We start from the raw sequence: 19,620 nt of genomic DNA, 5'->3' as shown, positions 1-19,620 counted from the left end.
CTTAGAATATCATGTGTTTGCACTCATTTATTAAGGCTTGAAAGATAAGGAAATTGTAGTTAACAAACAATAAATGAGACTCAACATCATTACTAATTTCTACCGGATGAAATCATCACAATCCTTGACTTTTTTTAATAACTGTAGAAAGTTGCTCCATATGAATATTGAATAAACATGGTAAGAAGGGGTCTTCACATTTTTAACACACATCCTAATTGTCCTTTTCCATTTATCATGAATTTGAAATGAAAAGTTAAAATAAGTTTTTTAGAATTTGAATTAAAACTTTTAATTGTTATAATTTTATTATTTATCTTGCATATTAGAAAATGAAAACTTGGAAAAGTATACCCTCAAGGATGAGAGATAAGCAAATAATTGAAGAATAAGTTTAATATTATTATGTCTTATTGAATCATTTTATATTTTGTCATATAATTTAATATTTAAAACAATTTGTATTTATATTTAGTTTAATCCTTATAGTTGTCATTTTTGAAAGAGGGATTCAATCCCTTATATTGATATCAGTTTAAAATGCAAACTATGGGACTTGTTTTTCTTAATGCCAATTTATGTAGGTGCAATCTAAAGTATGATCAAGTTTTCTTATTCTGATGTTGTCAAGTCCAAGCAAATGACGCACCCTCTTTTCCAGGAAAGATCAATTTCTTGACACTTGCCAAGAAAAAATAATCTAATAATCTAATCTCCTTTTACTATGACAAAACAAATTGAAACTTCAAATATGGCGATAGCGGTGTAAAAATTAAACCACTAGAAAAGTGGACACATTGCCTCTCACAGTGTTTGATACTTCTACTTTTCTCTTATTATATATAATAGATAGCGACTGTGAGATGAATGTAGATAAAAAAGGTGGTGTGAAAGAATAAGAACAAGTTCTTACCATCCAATAGCATGGATATGGAGGAAGAAGGCAATGATCAGCACACAATAGACATCTGGAAGGTAATAGACCCAGACAGGTTGGCTTCGATGGAGCTAAAGATTTTGGAGAATCCCAAGTTGCTAAACAAATCAGCGGGGAAGACATCGTGCTGCATCTTCAGGGTTCCACAGAGCCTAATCGAGATGAACGGAAAAGCCTACCAACCTCGTATCGTGTCCATAGGACCATCCGCGCCCAACCTCGTCTCAACATGATCGAGGAACACAAGTGGCGTTACCTCGGTTCCCTTCTCAACAGAACCAAAACCAAAGGTTTGGGATTAGATGGTTTGTTCAAAGCCCTTGCCCCTTTAGAATCAGAAGCCAGAGAGTGCTATTCAGAAACCATCCACCTTGACTCTTACGACTTCATCCAAATGATGATCCTCGACGGGTGTTTCATCGTTGAGCTCTTTCGCAAAGTCGCTGCATTAGTACCCTTTGAACGCGACGACCCTCTTGTTACCATGGCGTGGATATTGCCCTTCTTTTACGGAGATTTTCTCAAGCTTGAAAACCAGATCCCTTTCTTCGTTCTGAACCAGTTATTCCAAGTTACAAAACTACCCGGAGAAAAGTCAACGTGGACTCTGTCAACTCTCGCCATGATGTTCTTCAACAACTCGTTGCAAAGACCAGAAGATGATGTTTTGTGGGCCAACGTGAAGGGAAAACACTTACTCGACTTGGTTCGTTCGAGTTTCATTCCGAACCACGAAGAAACTACAGAGCCAAGACAAAGAGTCACCACGCCGACCCACGTGATCCATTGCGTCTCCAAGCTTCGTAGAGCCGGGATTAAGATCAATCCTGGCAAGGAAAGCGACAGTTTCCTTCACGTGACGTTCAGGCGCGGCGTGATTGAAATGCCAACGCTTACAATGGACGATTTCATGAGTTGTTTTTTGCTGAACTGTGTGGCGTTTGAGCAGTGCTACAATGGCTGCTCCAAGCACTTCACGGCCTACGTTACTCTCCTGGACTGTCTCGTGAACACTTACAGGGACGTTGAGTATCTGTGTGATCGGAACATGATTGAGAACCACTTTGGGACTGAAGGAGAAGTTGCGAGCTTCATCAACAACGCGGGAAAAGACGTGGCGGTTGATTTGGATTTGTGTTATTTGTCCAAGTTGTTCAATGATGTTCACAGATATTACAGAAACAGTTGGCATGTTCAGTGGGCTAGCTTCAAGTACACTTACTTTGATACACCATGGTCATTTATCTCTCTTCTTGCTGCCTCCATATTGCTGCTTCTCACTGTGGCTCAGACCTACTTTGCGGCTTCTCAGTATGTTCAAGACTCCAACAAACAATGATCCCACGCTCCAGGCGTCAACGAATAGTTTAGAATCTTGTAGCCAAAAATCACTGTTGACTTCTGGTTCACTGAAAGACAAATTTAACACGATAGAGAAAACCATGTGTTTCAAATTCGATTAATTGAATTAATATAGTTAACTACGGATATGTATATATGATTGTCCTTTTGGTATGTGTTTGAGACTTATGGGCCTTTATGTTATCCAATTGGGACACGAAAGGTGGCAGGGCTGTCTAAATTTAATTCAGAATGATTTTGAAATTTTTACAGTACAAAATATCCATTATTCATGGAAGGTTTCGTGAATCTCCCAGGTAGTTTACTGTCATACGTCTTATTTGGCCCAAATAACAAGGAATCAAAATGACCAATTCTACAAGGAAGACCAAGTACATGTTCTTTCTTTGACCATCACGAACATTTGAATTGTTAAGTCGTCAGCGCCATTTCAAAGAAATCACCCAGAATCTAACTATAGGACTCTCGCGTGTGTATGTATATATATATTACAATGTCATTGTATATGCACCAAACTTGCCTCATAGTTCATCTTCTATCATTAACAACAGAACAGAACCACCCTACTTTACAAATTTCCCTTTGCATCCACCTCGTTAATACCCATGACTGCTTCGAGTGAAAAGTTAGTGTTAAATCAACTTCCTCAACCGGCAAGACCCCCGAATAGCTATGACACGAGAAGCATGGTAAAAGATGAAGAGGGACAAAGGAAATTCGCCCTTGTATCTAAGCTTGTGAATCGCGTTTTCGATGAGTACGAGAAACTTCCAGCGAGCTTCAGAGACCAAATAAAAGTAGAAGAAATGTTGAGTGAAGAAAGGAAGAGAGGAGTTGAAGAAACCCAAAACAGCACTTCCCGTGGTCTTCAGCAACCTGTTCAGAGAAGCTTGGGCGCTTCAAGGTTCGATATGTCACTACCGAAGAGGTTGTTAAAGATGACGACAAGAAATAGTGAGACTTTGTTGAACTTAATTAGTTTGTTACTCTTAGTTCTTTAATTCTTTTCAGACTCATTCATTACTGGGAATCTTTAATTTGAGCGTTTATTCTTGCTTATCAAGCTTTAGACAAAAAAATGGCGTTGCATTTTCAAAGATGAATGATCCCAGGTGAATAGAAAGTTTGCAATTAGAGGAGCTAGATTATTCCGTTGCCATTCACCACTCTCACAAAGTTTTTTTTTTAAGTCTTCTAGAAATAAGATAGTTTTTTAACGAGGAGTTCTGAAATTTTTTGAAACCTTTTCCTTGTGTTAGTTGAAGGTTTGACTTTGGTTAATGTTTAAGTTTCCCTTAATTAGTTTTTTTTTTTTTTTTAGTGTTTCTTCTCTTTGGTTTGTCTATTTATTTTAGTGGAATGTTAAAGAAAATTTCTCTCAGATTTTATTTAAACTACTTTATTTCTTCAAACATTTAAATATTTGAAAGGTAAATATTTGAATGGTATTATGTGTTTACGATGTTTATACTTTTATAAGAGTTAAATTATTCTTAAATGGTTATTGTATATTGCTTATAAAAAAGAATCTCTAATCTCACCAAATCTTTATTTAGAACTGAAGTGGAGATTTTACTATTATCGACCGACACAATTACAATTATGTGAATTTTGAAAACATCATCTATTGGCTACGTACTGCCATCATTAAAAATTCATCCAGGACACTTATCGGAAGCAATGAAAGTTAGATAGAAAAAGATGTGACGCCAATTATTTAGTGGCCAATATAAAGCCAAAGGTAATAATGTGAAAAATTATCATTGATGTTAATGGCGAAACAAATATTAACCACTAATTCTCACTACTTCAATTTACCATAATAACTTAATCACACAAATTCTTCCTGTAATATAAGAATTGCATATAGTGTTCTAAATCTGATCCCAACATTTTGAACTTGAGAAAAAACATGTTACTACTGTACAATTTAAAAAAAATATATATTTTCTTATATATATCGTTTCCTTTACTCGTAAATACACACAAATTTAAAGTATTACATGTGAAAATTAAAACATATGTGATAACTAAAGTTGATTTTTTCATTTTTGGATAAATTAAAAACTAAAACAAATTCAGAAAAACTAAATAAAGTATGATAAAACATCATAACAAAAAAAAAAAAAAACTATTTTTCATTTTGTAATTTTTTTTTGGATGTTCTTAAAGAATGGTAATCCCTAAAAACTAGTTCAGAACCTGTCCCAAAAAAATCGTCACTTATTTGACTATATACCATTATTCAATTTGAAAATTGTAAAAATGTAAATATATGTTTTAGGTGTAACCATATACTCATCATTGGAAGCACTATGGAGAAACGAAACTCATCGGGGTTGGGGGCCTTGCATCTGATTTTTTACAATTTATTTCTTTTACATATATAATATATTAATATTAAAAACTATTGTATAAATTGAGTAATTATATTTTTTATAAGATATTGTATTTATTATTATTGTGAAGATAATAATATTCTTTTAATTTTTAAATAAATGATCTATTTTCCTTTTATAGTTTTTCATATAGAGATAATAATTACTTTTCATTTAAAAATAACATATTTGAATATTCTTTATTGTTTAAGGCTTTGTTTGGATTAGAGGGTGTGGGGGAGTGGAAAGTTGAGGGTGTGAGTGAGCAGAAGTGTGAAGAAAGTTGAGGTTGTTTGGATTGGGGTATGTTAGAGTGGATGTGTGAAGAAAGTTTATTGAAATTAGTGAGTGATGTGATGGTTGTAAGAATATTATAAATTATTTTGAATAGTAAAAGTTGTAAGATTACAAATTTATCCTTCTATATAAAAGAAGAATAAATAATAATTAATTTTTTTGCATATTTTAGTTAATTAAAATAATTTAAAGTTTAATTTATAAATAAAACAAAAAATATAAAATTGAAAGAAATAATGAATTATAATTTAAAATTTAAGTATAATTTTATTATTTAACATTTTATTAATTTAATTATTTTTTTACTTAAGTTAATTTATTTACATAATTTTAATATTATTTATGATTCTTTAAATTATGTTATGTTATATAAATATAATTATTTTTAATAATGATTTTCATTATTATCAATAAATATATATATTTTTAAAAATAGATATTTAGAAAATTAACTAGTTGTCAAAATATATAATATAAAGTCATTACATTTGATCTGAAAAGAGATAAAGACATGTTAATTTGTTTGTAATTTTGAAATCATGTAAAAATAAAGAACATAATAATGTTAATTAGAAAAAGAAAAAACATCCCCACTAATAACATTTTAATCCTTGTTAGGAGTTAAATATTTAAATAAATTTTGTATTCACATTAATAAATCCAAATTTAGATTATTATAATATATAATTTAAAATATAATAATTTTTATTATTATAAATATATAAATATAATTTTAGGTATATAGTTATTTTCATTTTATTAAAAATATATTTAATATATTTATTTTTACTATGAATATATTAAATATTTCTTGGATATTTAAAGTTTATTTAGAATAAAATGAAATGATTTTAATTAATATTTATTATCATTATTTAAATATATTTGGAATAAAATAAATTTAATATTTTTTATGTTTTATGACATGTGCAGTATAGTTTAAAAAAATTGGAATGTGAAAATATTGTGAAAGAATGAGGATATATAGATCATTTTATATATTTAAGAATCCTTTCCTCTCTTCTCTCCTTACTTCTTTGCAACTTTGAGAAGAAGCCCTCAGGCCCTCTCACACCCTTTTGCGTCCTGTCACCTCCTCTCATCCGTGGATCCAAACAGGGGCACCCTCACTTCCGTCTGCGGCAACAGTGCACCCCCTATCCAAACAGACATTAAGTCTTTTCTGTGTATTTTTTAATTCTTTATTAAAATTTGTCAGTATCTCAAACTTACTAAAAAGAAATATATTTTTAATATATATTTTAGTTTTTTTTGTCGACAAGTAACAACAATCATTTTCTATCACATGACAAAAGTATTACTAAAAAAAATACAAAAAATATAGAGAAATTAGACTAAAACGCATATATTAATATGTAGACTATACTTTATAAAGAATTCTAATAACAGACTAGATGAAAGTCTATCATACCAATAAAAAAATTATCTATAATATATATTTTAGTTTAAAACATACTATTTTAATTTACTTTCATATATAAAATAACACATATAATTTTAACTCAATAAATTTTTAAAACATAATTAATCTAAAATTTTCTTTAAAATTTAAGATTAACAGTCGAATTTCATTATAAATATTTTATGTAACATGTGACTGTAGTGAACAATATTTATACTTTTAAATATTATTTTTTAAAGAATAATTTTCTCATGATTAATATCTAAAACACTGTTTTAATGAATGCGATTAGCCTTTGGAATATTTACCAGAATAAATATGTTTTTAATAAATTTGATAGATGCATACTTGTTTAATAATATTACTTTTGAAATCATTACTTGAAGAAGTTATGGTTGGATAGTTGATCATTTTTCCACAAAAGAAAGGTCAGCTAGAGTTGCTGAACCAGTCCTCCCACCTGTTGAACAAAATGCTGCAGATTTTCGCACAACAAAAGTGCGAATGTTCTAAGTCCTAACCGAGTTCTAACCTAAACTAAGACAAAGTCCAACTTCTATCTTTTCAGTGTTTGATTCATTCTTTATCTTTGCTTCCATTGCTACCATATTCATCCTTCATTATATATATTGGCATCCCACAAACCAACACATTGTACTCTCCAACACTTAATATTTCTGTTAACTTAACCACTACCACCAATTTCATCTGCATAATTTTCATTTCTTTCATCCATCACTACTCATTATACCAGGTTTTGGTACAACACTAGTTTCAAATTTTCAAACTGAGAACATGCAAACATTGCAAAGGGAAGGCATAGCTTCTGAATCACACGTCGCACACACTGGTGCACCTGCAGAATCAACTTCAACCAATTGGTACAACTTCAACTCCATTACTCCCAACTTGCCAGGACTGAGAAAGGGTAGCCATTATCATTCTTCTCACTGCACACCATATGCAACCACAAAGAAACGCGTGTTTCTGACTAAAAGGGCTTATTCAACCAGAACTCGTGGTCGATCTGGTGTCCTACAATCACTGTCTCGGAAACTTGGCCGATTCAAGATCCGAACAGTAACTGTACAAGAAATTGCGACCGAGCAAAGCAATCCAAACAAATGATTTTTTGATTTTTTTTTCTCCCCTTCATGAACCTGTAATCTGATGCAGAATTTCTTGGAAATCTAATTTGTATATCGAAAATAGAGTAATTGGCTATAAACAAGACAGGACTGTGCTAATACTAAAGATCTAATATAAGCCTATATCCTACTAATATTCTCAAACTAATCATGATTATATGTATAAATGTTTATGATAAATTATGAGATCAAACCATAAGAAAAGTGACTTATATATTCTGAGTGATATAATTGATTCAGTTCATGATTTTGTTGTCAAATGACATAACTTTAACTTTATGGGTGAAGTAAATGGGATTGTAATTTTGTGATAAGGATTTATTTCATTATCCAAGAAAAGGGGTGGAGTATTAATTGTTAATCTGCTATGAATGAAGAGAGGGATTAGCTAAACATTATGGCTGTTTCTTCCTGCACCTACATGTATTCTCTTCCATAAATTTTCATATTTCCAAAAATAATCCTCTCTAATATTTTGGATTATATAATTTAGAAGTCTTTTTTTAAATTTGTAATGAATTACATAATCCAAAAGTTTTTTTTAAAATGTATGATTAGTTTACAGATTATGTAACCTAGAAGTTTTTTTTAGCTTTCGGATTACATAATTCAGAAGTCTTTTTTTAAATATATGTCCGAATTATATAATCCAGAAGTTACTTGACAAGATTAAAATAATATTTTCACGTTATGTACGGAGATGTAAGGAAGAAACACTCAAACATTATATATAATGAAGCATGTGGGCCCACTGGCCTTAACTCTTTGAAGGGAGAGAAGACAAGGTGTGCCGTCGCACAGTGACAACTACAGTGCAATTTGTAATTCTGGATTGGATTTTGACAAACTTCTTTCTACTAAATATTTTATCACTAATTACTGGTTTTCGATAAAACAGTTGTAAATGTCTCTATAAAAAGTTTAAGCAACACTGAATTAAAATCATTTTTTTTTATCTTTAGTTGAGTACTTCTATAAACACAGTTGCAAGTTGTGATTATACATGTAAATCTTTATTGAGAGTGATGGCTTAAGGATTTACATTATTAAATTAATAAGTAAAAATTGTTTAAAACTATAATTACTCTTATAGTAATCTTCAAAGTTTAATTTTAATGTATTTAAAATTTCATCCATTTAATTTGAAAGTTTTTTTTATCAGCATGCAATTTGAAAGTATTCTATATTTTTTCACACGTTTCAAAAATGTTTTATAAGCGCCATTTGATAGCATTTTTTTGGACTAAAAGTGAATTATTTTAAAATTTATAGAAATAAAAAAATAAAGAGACTAGAATTAAAATTTACAAAAATCTAAAAGGATAAAAACATATTTACAAACTAATTTAAGAGTATAAAATAAACGTCTTTGATCATGGAAACGGTAGATCTTTAAGAAAAACAATTATATTCTTATCTAAAATACAAACCCTTGAAAATTAAAATTGGATAACAACATGAAAAATAAATAGGAAACATAATTATATTTTATAAAAGCACATGAATAAGTCACAATTAAGTCATACATCAATACTAAGTTTATTAAATTTACATTAATTAAATTAAATATTTTTAAAAAAATAAGCTTAATTTTTTATTAATTAGTTTATTTACAAATAAAAAAAATTAAGTTAATTAAATCTTTAATTATTCAAACTTAAATGATTACAAAATAATTTAAGCACTTGTAGGGGGCAACTTTGTGTGATTTTCGAAATATAAAAAATAAAAAATTGAGCTGGAGGGGACATGAACTGGAAAAGATGACACACATAATCATAACAACAGTGAATAATGGTGATAATTAACCTTTACGTTGTGCTTTAACCATTGCTTATTACCTAATCATCACACCATCCTATCTTCTGAAGAGTTTTCTAGCAACCCATGTATATGAAGTATCTTTGAATTCTATTACATAAAAAGAAAAATTATAAGTCTTACGTAACCTCTAAAAAGTTAAACATCCAAAATGTTATGTCTAACAACTGATGATAGTGATGGGTTTAAAGAGGGTAATAATATATGGAAGAGTATATGAGTCTCTTTCATTCATTGGTGCATATGAAAACATAGAAACAGGTTAGTATTTAATCAAGCAATGGATTATGGAGAGGAAATCTTAATCCTAACACAGTTAGTCTTGAACATGAAAGAAACGTAAGGTAAAAATGCCAACTTCTCTTCCTCTGATTGGATTCAATGTCTCATCCTCTCTATTAATTTGGTAACTAAATAAACTATTTGGAAGTGAATGAATGTTCTGATTATCAAAAGTTCTATAACTGTTTAAATGGCATAGCTTTCAAGACTCAAATCATCAACCATGAATGAGTTCTATTAGTTGTGTTTTTTATTTTCACAGCAACAATTTCTGAAAAGGGCCAGAACTTGTTTAGTATATCTATGCATTTTACTGCTGTTGAAGATATTTAACAAGTTTGATGGAAGACATTTTGTTGTTCAAAAGGGTGGGCTGTCAGGAGTCTTTGGTAGAGGAAAGTCTCCGGTTTGGCACTGTTATTAAGAACAGGGGAGTGGCTTAAGGGCAGGGGAGTTTGCAGAATCATTGCTGCAGCAGGACTATCTCTCTTCAGATTTATCCTGTATGAAGATGAATTCAAGTGATCTGTCTTAGTTGGATTAGAACATCAACAGGGTGAAATATGGAGTGAATTATGTAATGCAGTACTTTGGAATTATGCAGCATATTCTTATGAAGGACTGCTGCTGCAAATTATGCAGCAAAACACCTTCGTGCAGTTTCTTCCAATCTGCTGTTGTAATTGGCAAGTTATTCATATAATTGGTAGTTTTCTATAGAATTTTTGTTTAGGGCTGTATTTGGATGACAATCGGTGCAAATTGGTTGGTTTATTACCAATTATGCAGCATAGGAAGTATGCAGTATCTGCTAACTCTTGTATTTGATCTTTTTTAGCAGCTGGCTTTAAAAAAAACTGATGATAGTGATATTTTTATGCTGATTAAGCTACTCTATAAGAACTGTAATAAAGAAATAAACAGCTAAATGTACAAAAGGCGTAATCATAAAAAAAATGAAAACAAAGAGATAAAACTTCTAATTTCTACATCTAGTTTAAAAGATTAATATTACCACTTCTAAGTTAATGTTGGAGATTGTATATAAGTGAGTGTAAACCTCGAGCCGGTTTTATGGGATTGAGTTAAGTTTAAAGTCCACTTCGTAATATGGTATAAGAGTCATTTAAAGTTTATCTTAACGAGTGTTTGTTGAACCTATCGAGTCATCCGCTATTAGACCGTTATCGAACCACCCATAATATGTTATCCCACGCACGAGTCCTCACTCTCGACGTGTTGAGGTGTGTTGGAGATTGTATATAAGTGCATGCAAACCTCACTCCATGAACCGATTTTATGGAATTGAGTTAGACTTAAAATTCACTCCGTAATAGTTCATACCATTGTCAATTTTCTTCTTGTTCTCGCTGAAATAATTATTCTTTCATAATTCAGTATCCTTCAGTCGTCCATACATGAGGATAATAATTTTGTTTTAGTGCCAATAATAATAAATCATGTTTTTACTTTTACTCGTTTAAATTTATTTCAAAAAAATTTATTAATATTAGCATTAACATAATTACGTTAATAAAAAGAGAGAAAACAAGTTTATTTAGTTATTATCTTAAATTTTTCACATAATAATCCAAGATTTCATCTAAATACATAATAATATTCCTTTCAAAAATTATTTCGTAAATAAATTTTTCTACTTTAACGTATAACCATCTGTTTTAGATGAAAAATAGATTTGTTTTCATAAAATAGTTAGCAATATACAATTTTCAACTCATTATTATTAAATATAATTTTTAAAATAGTGTATAACTCTGGGTTCATACAAACAATGATTCACATTAATCATCAAACATAAATTTTCAGGCAAACATATAATTATATAGAATGAAACATAATTAAAAGAATAAAAAAAGGTTAAGTGAAATAAGAAATACATTATATGACAAATTTTATTCCATTTATAAGTGGGTGGGGAACGAAGTCAGTATATGTATTCATGCGTTCTAACATATGTCAAATAATTCTATTTATAATGTGACATTTAATTAACAGATAAAGGGAAATCTTAAAAATAAAATAAAAAAATACAATAACTTCTATTAAGGTGATGTTTCATAATAAAATTGTACATGGTGAGGAAATTTCTTTGGCAGCTAGTCTAATATGAATATAAGATTGTAAGATAAAGCTAATCTTTAAATGATAACGAATACAAGGTTAAAAGATTATAAATTTTGGTTTATTGGCTGTATTTTTACTATGATTCTCAAGGAGGACGAATGCAACAACTTAATTAAAGAAGACAATAGCACATGAGTCATTTAGTCAGGTGGAGATGTTACTATTATCGAGCGAAAACCAGAACACACATGCTAATTTAAAAATTATTTATCAATAATAAAAATTAATTTAGAAACCAATAATTATTTTAGTTTCTAAAATAGTATTAATTTAGTTACTATAACAACTAATTATTTTTTGTCACTAAATTTGATTTCTATTCAATGATTTTCTTGTAGTGATAGAACTTGTTGAAGCTCCTAATTATAATGTTTGATTGAAAATGAACTCATAATATCATAGCATTGCAACTAGATACAAGGGGTTCATAAAGGGGGTTGATTGAGATTACAATTGCATATCCATTTTTTATAATTGTTCATAGGGTGTAACTCATACTAGATTTCTGAATTTTGGGGAAGGAAAATTTGAATAAAGAGAATAACAAAATTTTATGTGCATCTTTCTTCTTATATTATAGGTTGAATTCTTAATTTGTTACATCTAATCATTGTTGCTCAAAATAATTCATATTCTTCTCAAGTTCTCGAGAAATAATTTATTACCTTATACTTCTCCAAATTTATCATTTTCTCTCAATTTCTATTGAATGGATGAACTTCATTAATTCTTTGTAACATATTTTTTCATTAAGTTTTTTACATTTAGAAAATTTATGATATTATAGTAAACTTGACAATTCTATAGTGATTTAGTTAAGTGCATAACTCTACTAATTACTTTAGTGACGATATTAATATGACAAAGGTTTATGATTTATGTCATATTAAAATATAGTTCTTTTGCGGTTTCAAATTTAAAACCTCCAAAAACTACCACTACATGAAAATCGTGAAATAGAAACTAATTTTTAAAAATAAAAAATAATTAGATGTTATAGTGACTAAATTAGAGACTAAAAAAAATGCAATTTCTAAATTAGTTTCTATTATTGTTAGGGATGGCAAAGCGGGCCAATGCGGCCCGCACTTGACCCACAAAAGTGCAACCCGCCCCGCAAAGTTATTGCGGGTTAGAATTCCCGACCCGCCCCGCATAAGAGCTGGCCCACGGGTTTGTGGGCCAGCCCACGATTTTTTTTTAAAATTAAATATTTATTTTTAAATTTTGTTCTTAAAAAATTGTCAAATTAAACCTATATATTACTATCAAATCCAATTTTTTTTCCTTCCTTTTCAAACATAGTCAAACATCAAAAAATTAAACATTAAGATAAATATCAAATATCACTATTCTTCTACTTCCAAAACATTAAACATACCTAATTCCAAAACATTAAACATAAACATAAACATTAATTAAAAAACATTAAACATAAACATTATTGACATTGTTCCATTTCAATAACATTGGATGTCGCCTTAGAAGAACTTTCATTCATTTTTTCATAATTATAATCTTCTCCGTCATCTGCACACATTAAAACAATGACATTTTTTTTTCTTCCTTTTCAAACATAGTCAAACATAAAAAAATTAAACATTAAGATAAATATCAAATATCATTATTCTTCTACTTCCAAAACATTGAACATACCTAATTCCAAAACATTAAACATAAACATAAACATTAATTAAAAAACATTAAACATAAACATAAACATTAATTAAAAAACATTAAACATAAACATTATTGACATTGTTCCATTTCAATAACATTGGATGTCGCCTTAGAAGAACTTTCATTCATTTTTTCATAATTATAATCTTTTCCTGCACACATTAAAACAATGACATTTTTTTTTCTTGCGGGTTAGCGGGCCAGCCCGCCCCACCCCGCTGCTGGCCCGCGCGGGCCACGGGCTAATGCGGGGCAGGCTAATGCGGGTTAGCGGGTTGAAAAGGTTAGCCCGTCCCGCGTTTTTTACATGCGGGTCGCGGGCCAGCCCGCATGGCCCGCCTCGCTTTGCCATCCCTAATTATTGTTAAATAGTTTCTAAATTGGTAGCTAATTAACTACCAAGATGATTTTAACTACTAATTATTTAGATTTTAAATTTGGTAGAAAAACTTTAGTTGTTAATTAAATACCAATTTAGAAACCATTTAACAATAATAAAAACTAATTATTTTTTTTTAAAATTTAATTTCTATTATTGTACATTTTTACTTTGTATAAACTTAACTATCTTTTAGACAACCACCAACGGTGCCAGAGAGAATCCAGCCCTAGAAAAAAAGAAAGCAAAGTTAGAATGAATTCATCAAAAACTTTTGTTGCCATACATCATTTTTTTTTACTTTATAAACACAAACGCTTTGCGTTTTAATTTATTATTCACATCATCTCATTATTACTTTTCCATCTTATGTCACTTCATTTGAATTGACGAAAAAGTAAGATGTATATACATTTAAAATTTATATAATAAAATTTTTAAAATTGAAAGTTTAACGGTAAAATTCAAAAAACTGAAAGATCAATAATAAAATTCAGAAAAATAAAAGTTTTAATGGTAAAATATAGTTAAAATTTAACGAATACTTATTTTCCACTGATCAAATCATTGATAAGTTTAGAGTGAATTGATAGCTAGACAATTTTATATATATATATATATATACCATTTTCTTTAAATATGTTGTTAGTTTAATTATTATGGATGATTAATTATTCATCTTATGTCAAGAAGTAGAGATAAAATTTTGCAAAAATCTAAAGATATTTAGGTTATTTGTAATGCTCTAGACTTTCTTAGGAGGTTATGTTAACAACATAAGTATGATATTTGTAATGTATAAGGTTTGAGCATCTCTAAAATCTCCATATTTATTTATTATTTTTGTTGATTACAAAATATATATATATATATATATATATATATATATATAATTTTGAAATTTTCTTCGTAATATAAATTAAAAATTCAATTATAAAAATTGTAAAAATTAAGATACACAAGATTACTTAGTAATTTACATAAGAGTTTCTAGATAACCAAATTCGAAACCATTAATAAATCCCTTCACCGTACCCACCTGAAACTCTCAAAATCGACTGTGATTTTGCTGCATCTGCTTGCGTTTCTAGCATCCTACAGGGTATAGTTACGAACTTTGGCGCAAAAAATATTTACTATACACTCTTTTTGTATTTTTTATTTTTTATCATAACAAATCTATGATATTCTATCTCTTTTATTTCCTCTCATTTCTCACATGTATGTTTATCATTATTCTTGCAAGAATTGGTGCGTGTTTCTTTTGATAGTACCTGAATTTGGTGCGCTTCAAAAACATGCACAAACATATAGTCAAACATTTTAATATATACACGCATGCATGACTTCAAAACCAATACCGATCTAGGGAAGGTAAGGTGTCAATGTCACAAAAATATGCTCAATGGTATATGTTTTCACGTTGAATAAACTATGGAATAAAATTATATATTATCTTTTTACACGATTTTAATGTATATTTTTTTACATCATTCACTTTATTTGAAGCCTGTCTTTCTTCCTGTTTTTGATACATTTCTTTCAATTTTCATATCTTACACAGTAATTTTTTTTCTCCCTTAAAAATGTTCTTGAGAAAATGAAACGTCAACAAAAGGGTAATTAAGGTGGACCACATGTTAGATGGTTGAGTTTGAAACAGCCTCCAAGAAGCTAGAGTTTTCCTACATCATTTTGTAATCTCAATAAAATAGTAGGCTGAAACATGATTAGGATAACAGCACTCATTAATTCCATGAAGTAATAATCAATTCTGAATGATTAAGCCTTCCCACCACTTGCTCCCTTTTCTTTACCAAACTAGCTACCTGATATGGTTTCTCATTTTCTGTTCATTCTTTTTTTAATCAAAACCCCACGGAGAGAATTAAGGCAGGGAAACACTAAAGCCTCCCAATGAATTAATACTCCAATTTCTTTCCTCTTTCAACCTGAGTATGTCTTCAGACTAGTTTCTGATTAGGATGCGAATCTTATTTAGCTATATAAAAATTATACAGAGTTCATCAAAGCAGCTTACAATGTGTCTCCTACAAGTTAAGCAAATTTGTTTAATTGACCCGAAAGAAAAGCTGCAAATATACCAGCTGAGGATTAAGATAACATATTAGTAACCAAAAAAAGATTATTTAATTAACATGTTACATAAACATTACATACATAGATTTGAGGTGCAACAGCAGCAAACCTCACTATAACTAGAAGGTGGTACTGTACACAAGGTAAAAAGAAAAACCAAATGGAAAGAGACGAAGAAAGATGAACTTTCCACACACACTACCTTTCCTGGTGTCTAAGCAAACTGTGGATGTAAGGCTTCATAATTCATTATTACATCTTACTTACCTTCCCTTATTATTATTATTATTAGTATAAAAGGTTTTTTTTATCATCTCATGGATAGTAACTAGTAAGGGAACCCCCAGAGGTTAGGATTTTCATCCATGTAGTCATAGTCTGTAGCAGCAAAATTGTCAAAACGAGGAGGGCTGAGTAGCATTCCTTCAGCCATATTAACCAGAATATTCGGCATATCAAAGATCAAATCCTCATCCACAAAGTGGTTTAAGTTTCCCTCTGAAAACTCTTGTGCCATTGAAACCGAAACATTCCCTCCTCGGCTTCCTTCACTTAGTGCATCATTAGCTGCTCCGACAGCGGCTGCAGCACTGGCCGCAGCCATCTGAATGTCACGAGCAGCCGATGAAGCAGGAACGGGAAGAGAAGAGGCGGAGTTAGGGAAGTTGAGTTCAGCATCCTTCCCCTTAAGAGCAAGCGCTGCGACGTCATAGGCAATAGCAGCCATTTCAGGGGTGGTAAATGTCCCTAACCAAATCCTGTTAGGTTTTCTGGGCTCACGGATTTCAGAAACCCATTTTCCGCTACTCCTACGCCTCACTCCGCGGTACACAGGGTGGCGCCCTGTGTTCCCGTTAGAGGCTCCGCTGCTTGATGTAGCGTTGGTGGAACGCATGGTGGTGATGTGAAGGAAAATGGTGTGTAGTATTTGGAGAAATTAGTGTGGACTAAGGGATATCTGAGGTGAAGGTGGAAGAAGTTGGATGATGGCAGTTGGCAGTTGAGGGGAGCCATTTATTGGGGTTAGAATTGCGATGGCTGGAGAAGGAGTTCTGAGATGAAAGTGCAAACCAGTTGTTGCTGAACTACGGTGTGTGAAGGATTGGGGTGTAAGCCAGCTTGGTGTTGGATAACTGGGTTGGAGTTGGAGAGCGTGTTCTGTATAATAGCAAATTTATAAAATTAAAACAAAATTAAAAATGAAAAGGGTATTAGCTGCTTGCTGCTCCCCTTAAAACCACGTCAAAATTATCAACAGTGATATTGCACTTTGTCTGTCAATCGATATATATGCACATCACTAACCACCATTCTTGGTTTTTTCAACAGGGATTTTGATATCTTGGAGAGAACGTCAAATTTCCATCTTATTATTATTATTATTATTATTCTACAACACATATATAACACTGCTGACGTGATTTTCTCAGTGGCTATATTTTATCAGAAGAGTTTTTGGTTTTCTTTTCTTAGTTACCCTTCGTTTATTTTGTTCCACAAATTAGGTAGGGTTTCTCCTGCTGCTGCATTGGTATCAGAATTTGGAAGGTTTTACGTAGTTTTTCTCCATCAGCACATGTTTGAGAACAAATTTTACCTTTTTACTATGCTATGCTATATATATGCTGCCAAGTCCGTTTGTTGTCTTACAAATAAAGCCTGCAGATGTATCACTGCTTGAACCTGACTATGCATGTACTGTATGATCTAAAATTCTAAATTAGAATAAGATAAGAGTTTGGTAGTTTTAACTATTTCCACTAGCCAAAGAGACAATGTTAGGTCATGGATAACTTTATTTTGGGTTGTCTACTTACCCCCAAGTGAAAATATAAAAGCAATTCTTGATGAGGCTTTGAGGGTGTAGATGGCGCATAAAATAGGTTTAAATTTAGGGGTTGAAGGGCTTTTGTTGCGTCTGAAGTTTTAGACACATAAAAGAACTAGTATAGAGTGATTCATAGATTCGTGAAATCACTAAGAAGAAGTGTGCTGCTATCGAAAATTTAAGGGAAAGTAAGTGATAAATAAAAAAATTAATACACTCATCTCTTTGCATTTATCTCTTTCCTATCAGAATTCAGTCTAGAAGGAGGCCAGGATAAGAAATAAAAGACTCTCCCACTTTATTGATTCACAGTGTTGGAAATCCAACCAGGCTTTCATTATCACTAATTATTTTGTTTTTCTTTCGTTATAAGCCAGGTTGAAGCCCGTAACATGTTTACCACACATAATATTTAGTAAACTTTTAGAGAAAATGATAAAATTGCTGGATTTAATAAATATCTTAATAAAATATCATTTAATCGATACTGTAAAATGTTTTAAATCCACAGTTCATGCCGGTTAAATCCATAGTTTCATCGATAAATATTCTTAAATTTTGCATATATATGTAGCTTGGTCAATTAATGAGCTGCCTAAAAACAGTGGCATGAGTACATCTAATTTAGCTCTTGTCTATTTTTCCTATTTAACATGACTAGTTTTGACAACTATCACTCTTTCATTATATTCTTTCAACGCTGAAAGTTGAAGTTTCGAACAGAAGTTAACTTGAGACGTAGCAACTACCAATGAATTGATTGAGAAGACACACACATATAATAAGATCAGATATGTGGAGAAATTAAAGTTGAAGTTTCGCTATTAAAAACAACTCAAGCAAACTATAATCAATATTAGTTAAATGACATATAAATGTCATTCTAAAGAATTTGATGACTTGAACCAGTCCGTATCAGTTATCTTAAATATAAATTGGTGTTTGCCAAACCCTGACCTCTTTATATATGTTTCCAATGGTTGGTTACCAGAATGAGTTATATAAACCATCAAAACTGTGTAATTACATGTATGCTTCTTTTATATATAGTGTTACTAGCTACCTAAACTGAAGACGATACTTTTTTTCTTTTTTTTTCTATAGTATGCTCTATTTTTTCGGTTTTATAAAACACATAACAAAACTAATGTTGTTGGATATGTGATTTGAGGTACTCCATTTCAGCATTACGAATATTCCGTTTGTTTATCTTGATTTGTTTATTGGGGAAAATGCTTCTAAAGCTTATTTTAGGGATCCGAAGATTACAAAGATTAAGAAGAGATTATCAACCTAAAAAGGTACAAATCTATCCTTTGACGGGTGTGTTTGCTTGATTCATTTTGTATTGAATGTTATTCCTTTGTATTATCTTTGGTTCTTCAAAGTCCCATCCTCTATATGTAAAAAGATTACAATGCTTCAACCCAATTTTTTGTGGGGTTGGGATTCTGAGAGAAGGAAAAATGCTTGGATTAAATGGGATAATATATGCAAACCTAAAGTGGAAGGAGGGTTAGACATCATGCAATTAGATTCTTTCAACAAAGCTTTACTTGGAAAATGGAAATGGAGACTTGGGTCTCTTGAGAACGGTTTATGGAAAGATATTCTTGTCTCTAAATATGGCTCATGGAGGAATCTATTTGAATCTAGAACCTTAAGGCATGGATCTAGATGGTGGTGTGACTTAAACAAAGCGTGTAAGGATGGGCAGAGTATCAATTGGTTTGATTCTAATATGGAATGGGAAGTAAGGTCCGGTGAAAAAGTCAAGTTGTGGGAAGATGTTTGGGTGGATAATTGTCAACTAAAAGTCAGATTTTCAAGGTTTTTTAAT

The 19,620-nt window shown here is 30.8% G+C and overlaps 2 protein-coding genes across 2 annotated transcripts; one reads left to right on the top strand and one right to left on the bottom strand.

Moving 5' to 3' along the window:
* Positions 1-888: 888 nt before the first annotated feature.
* On the top strand, positions 889-2,433 carry LOC137814543 (UPF0481 protein At3g47200). Its single transcript, XM_068617339.1, is given in 2 exon segments — positions 889-1,141; positions 1,144-2,433. Coding segments are annotated over 2 exon segments (1,350 nt in total). The 5' UTR covers positions 889-924; the 3' UTR covers positions 2,277-2,433.
* A 13,547-nt stretch (positions 2,434-15,980) lies between these two features.
* LOC137816213 (ethylene-responsive transcription factor ERF024) lies at positions 15,981-17,136 on the bottom strand. The gene has a single exon (XM_068619291.1). The coding sequence runs from the start codon at positions 16,845-16,847 to the stop codon at positions 16,281-16,283; it is 567 nt and encodes a 188-aa protein (XP_068475392.1). The 5' UTR covers positions 16,848-17,136; the 3' UTR covers positions 15,981-16,280.
* Between the last annotated feature and the right edge of the window lie 2,484 nt (positions 17,137-19,620).

Source organism: Phaseolus vulgaris, chromosome 1 (assembly GCF_000499845.2).
Source record: "Phaseolus vulgaris cultivar G19833 chromosome 1, P. vulgaris v2.0, whole genome shotgun sequence".
Classification (NCBI taxonomy): domain Eukaryota; kingdom Viridiplantae; phylum Streptophyta; class Magnoliopsida; order Fabales; family Fabaceae; genus Phaseolus; species Phaseolus vulgaris.
The sequence above is the reverse complement of the archived record's forward strand: the minus strand, read 5'-3'. Positions and strand labels throughout refer to the sequence as shown.

Coding starts and splice junctions, on each gene's coding strand:
- LOC137816213 (XM_068619291.1), bottom strand. CDS start 16,847: ATGCGTTCCACCAACGCTACATCAAGCAGCGGAGCCTCTAACGGGAAC.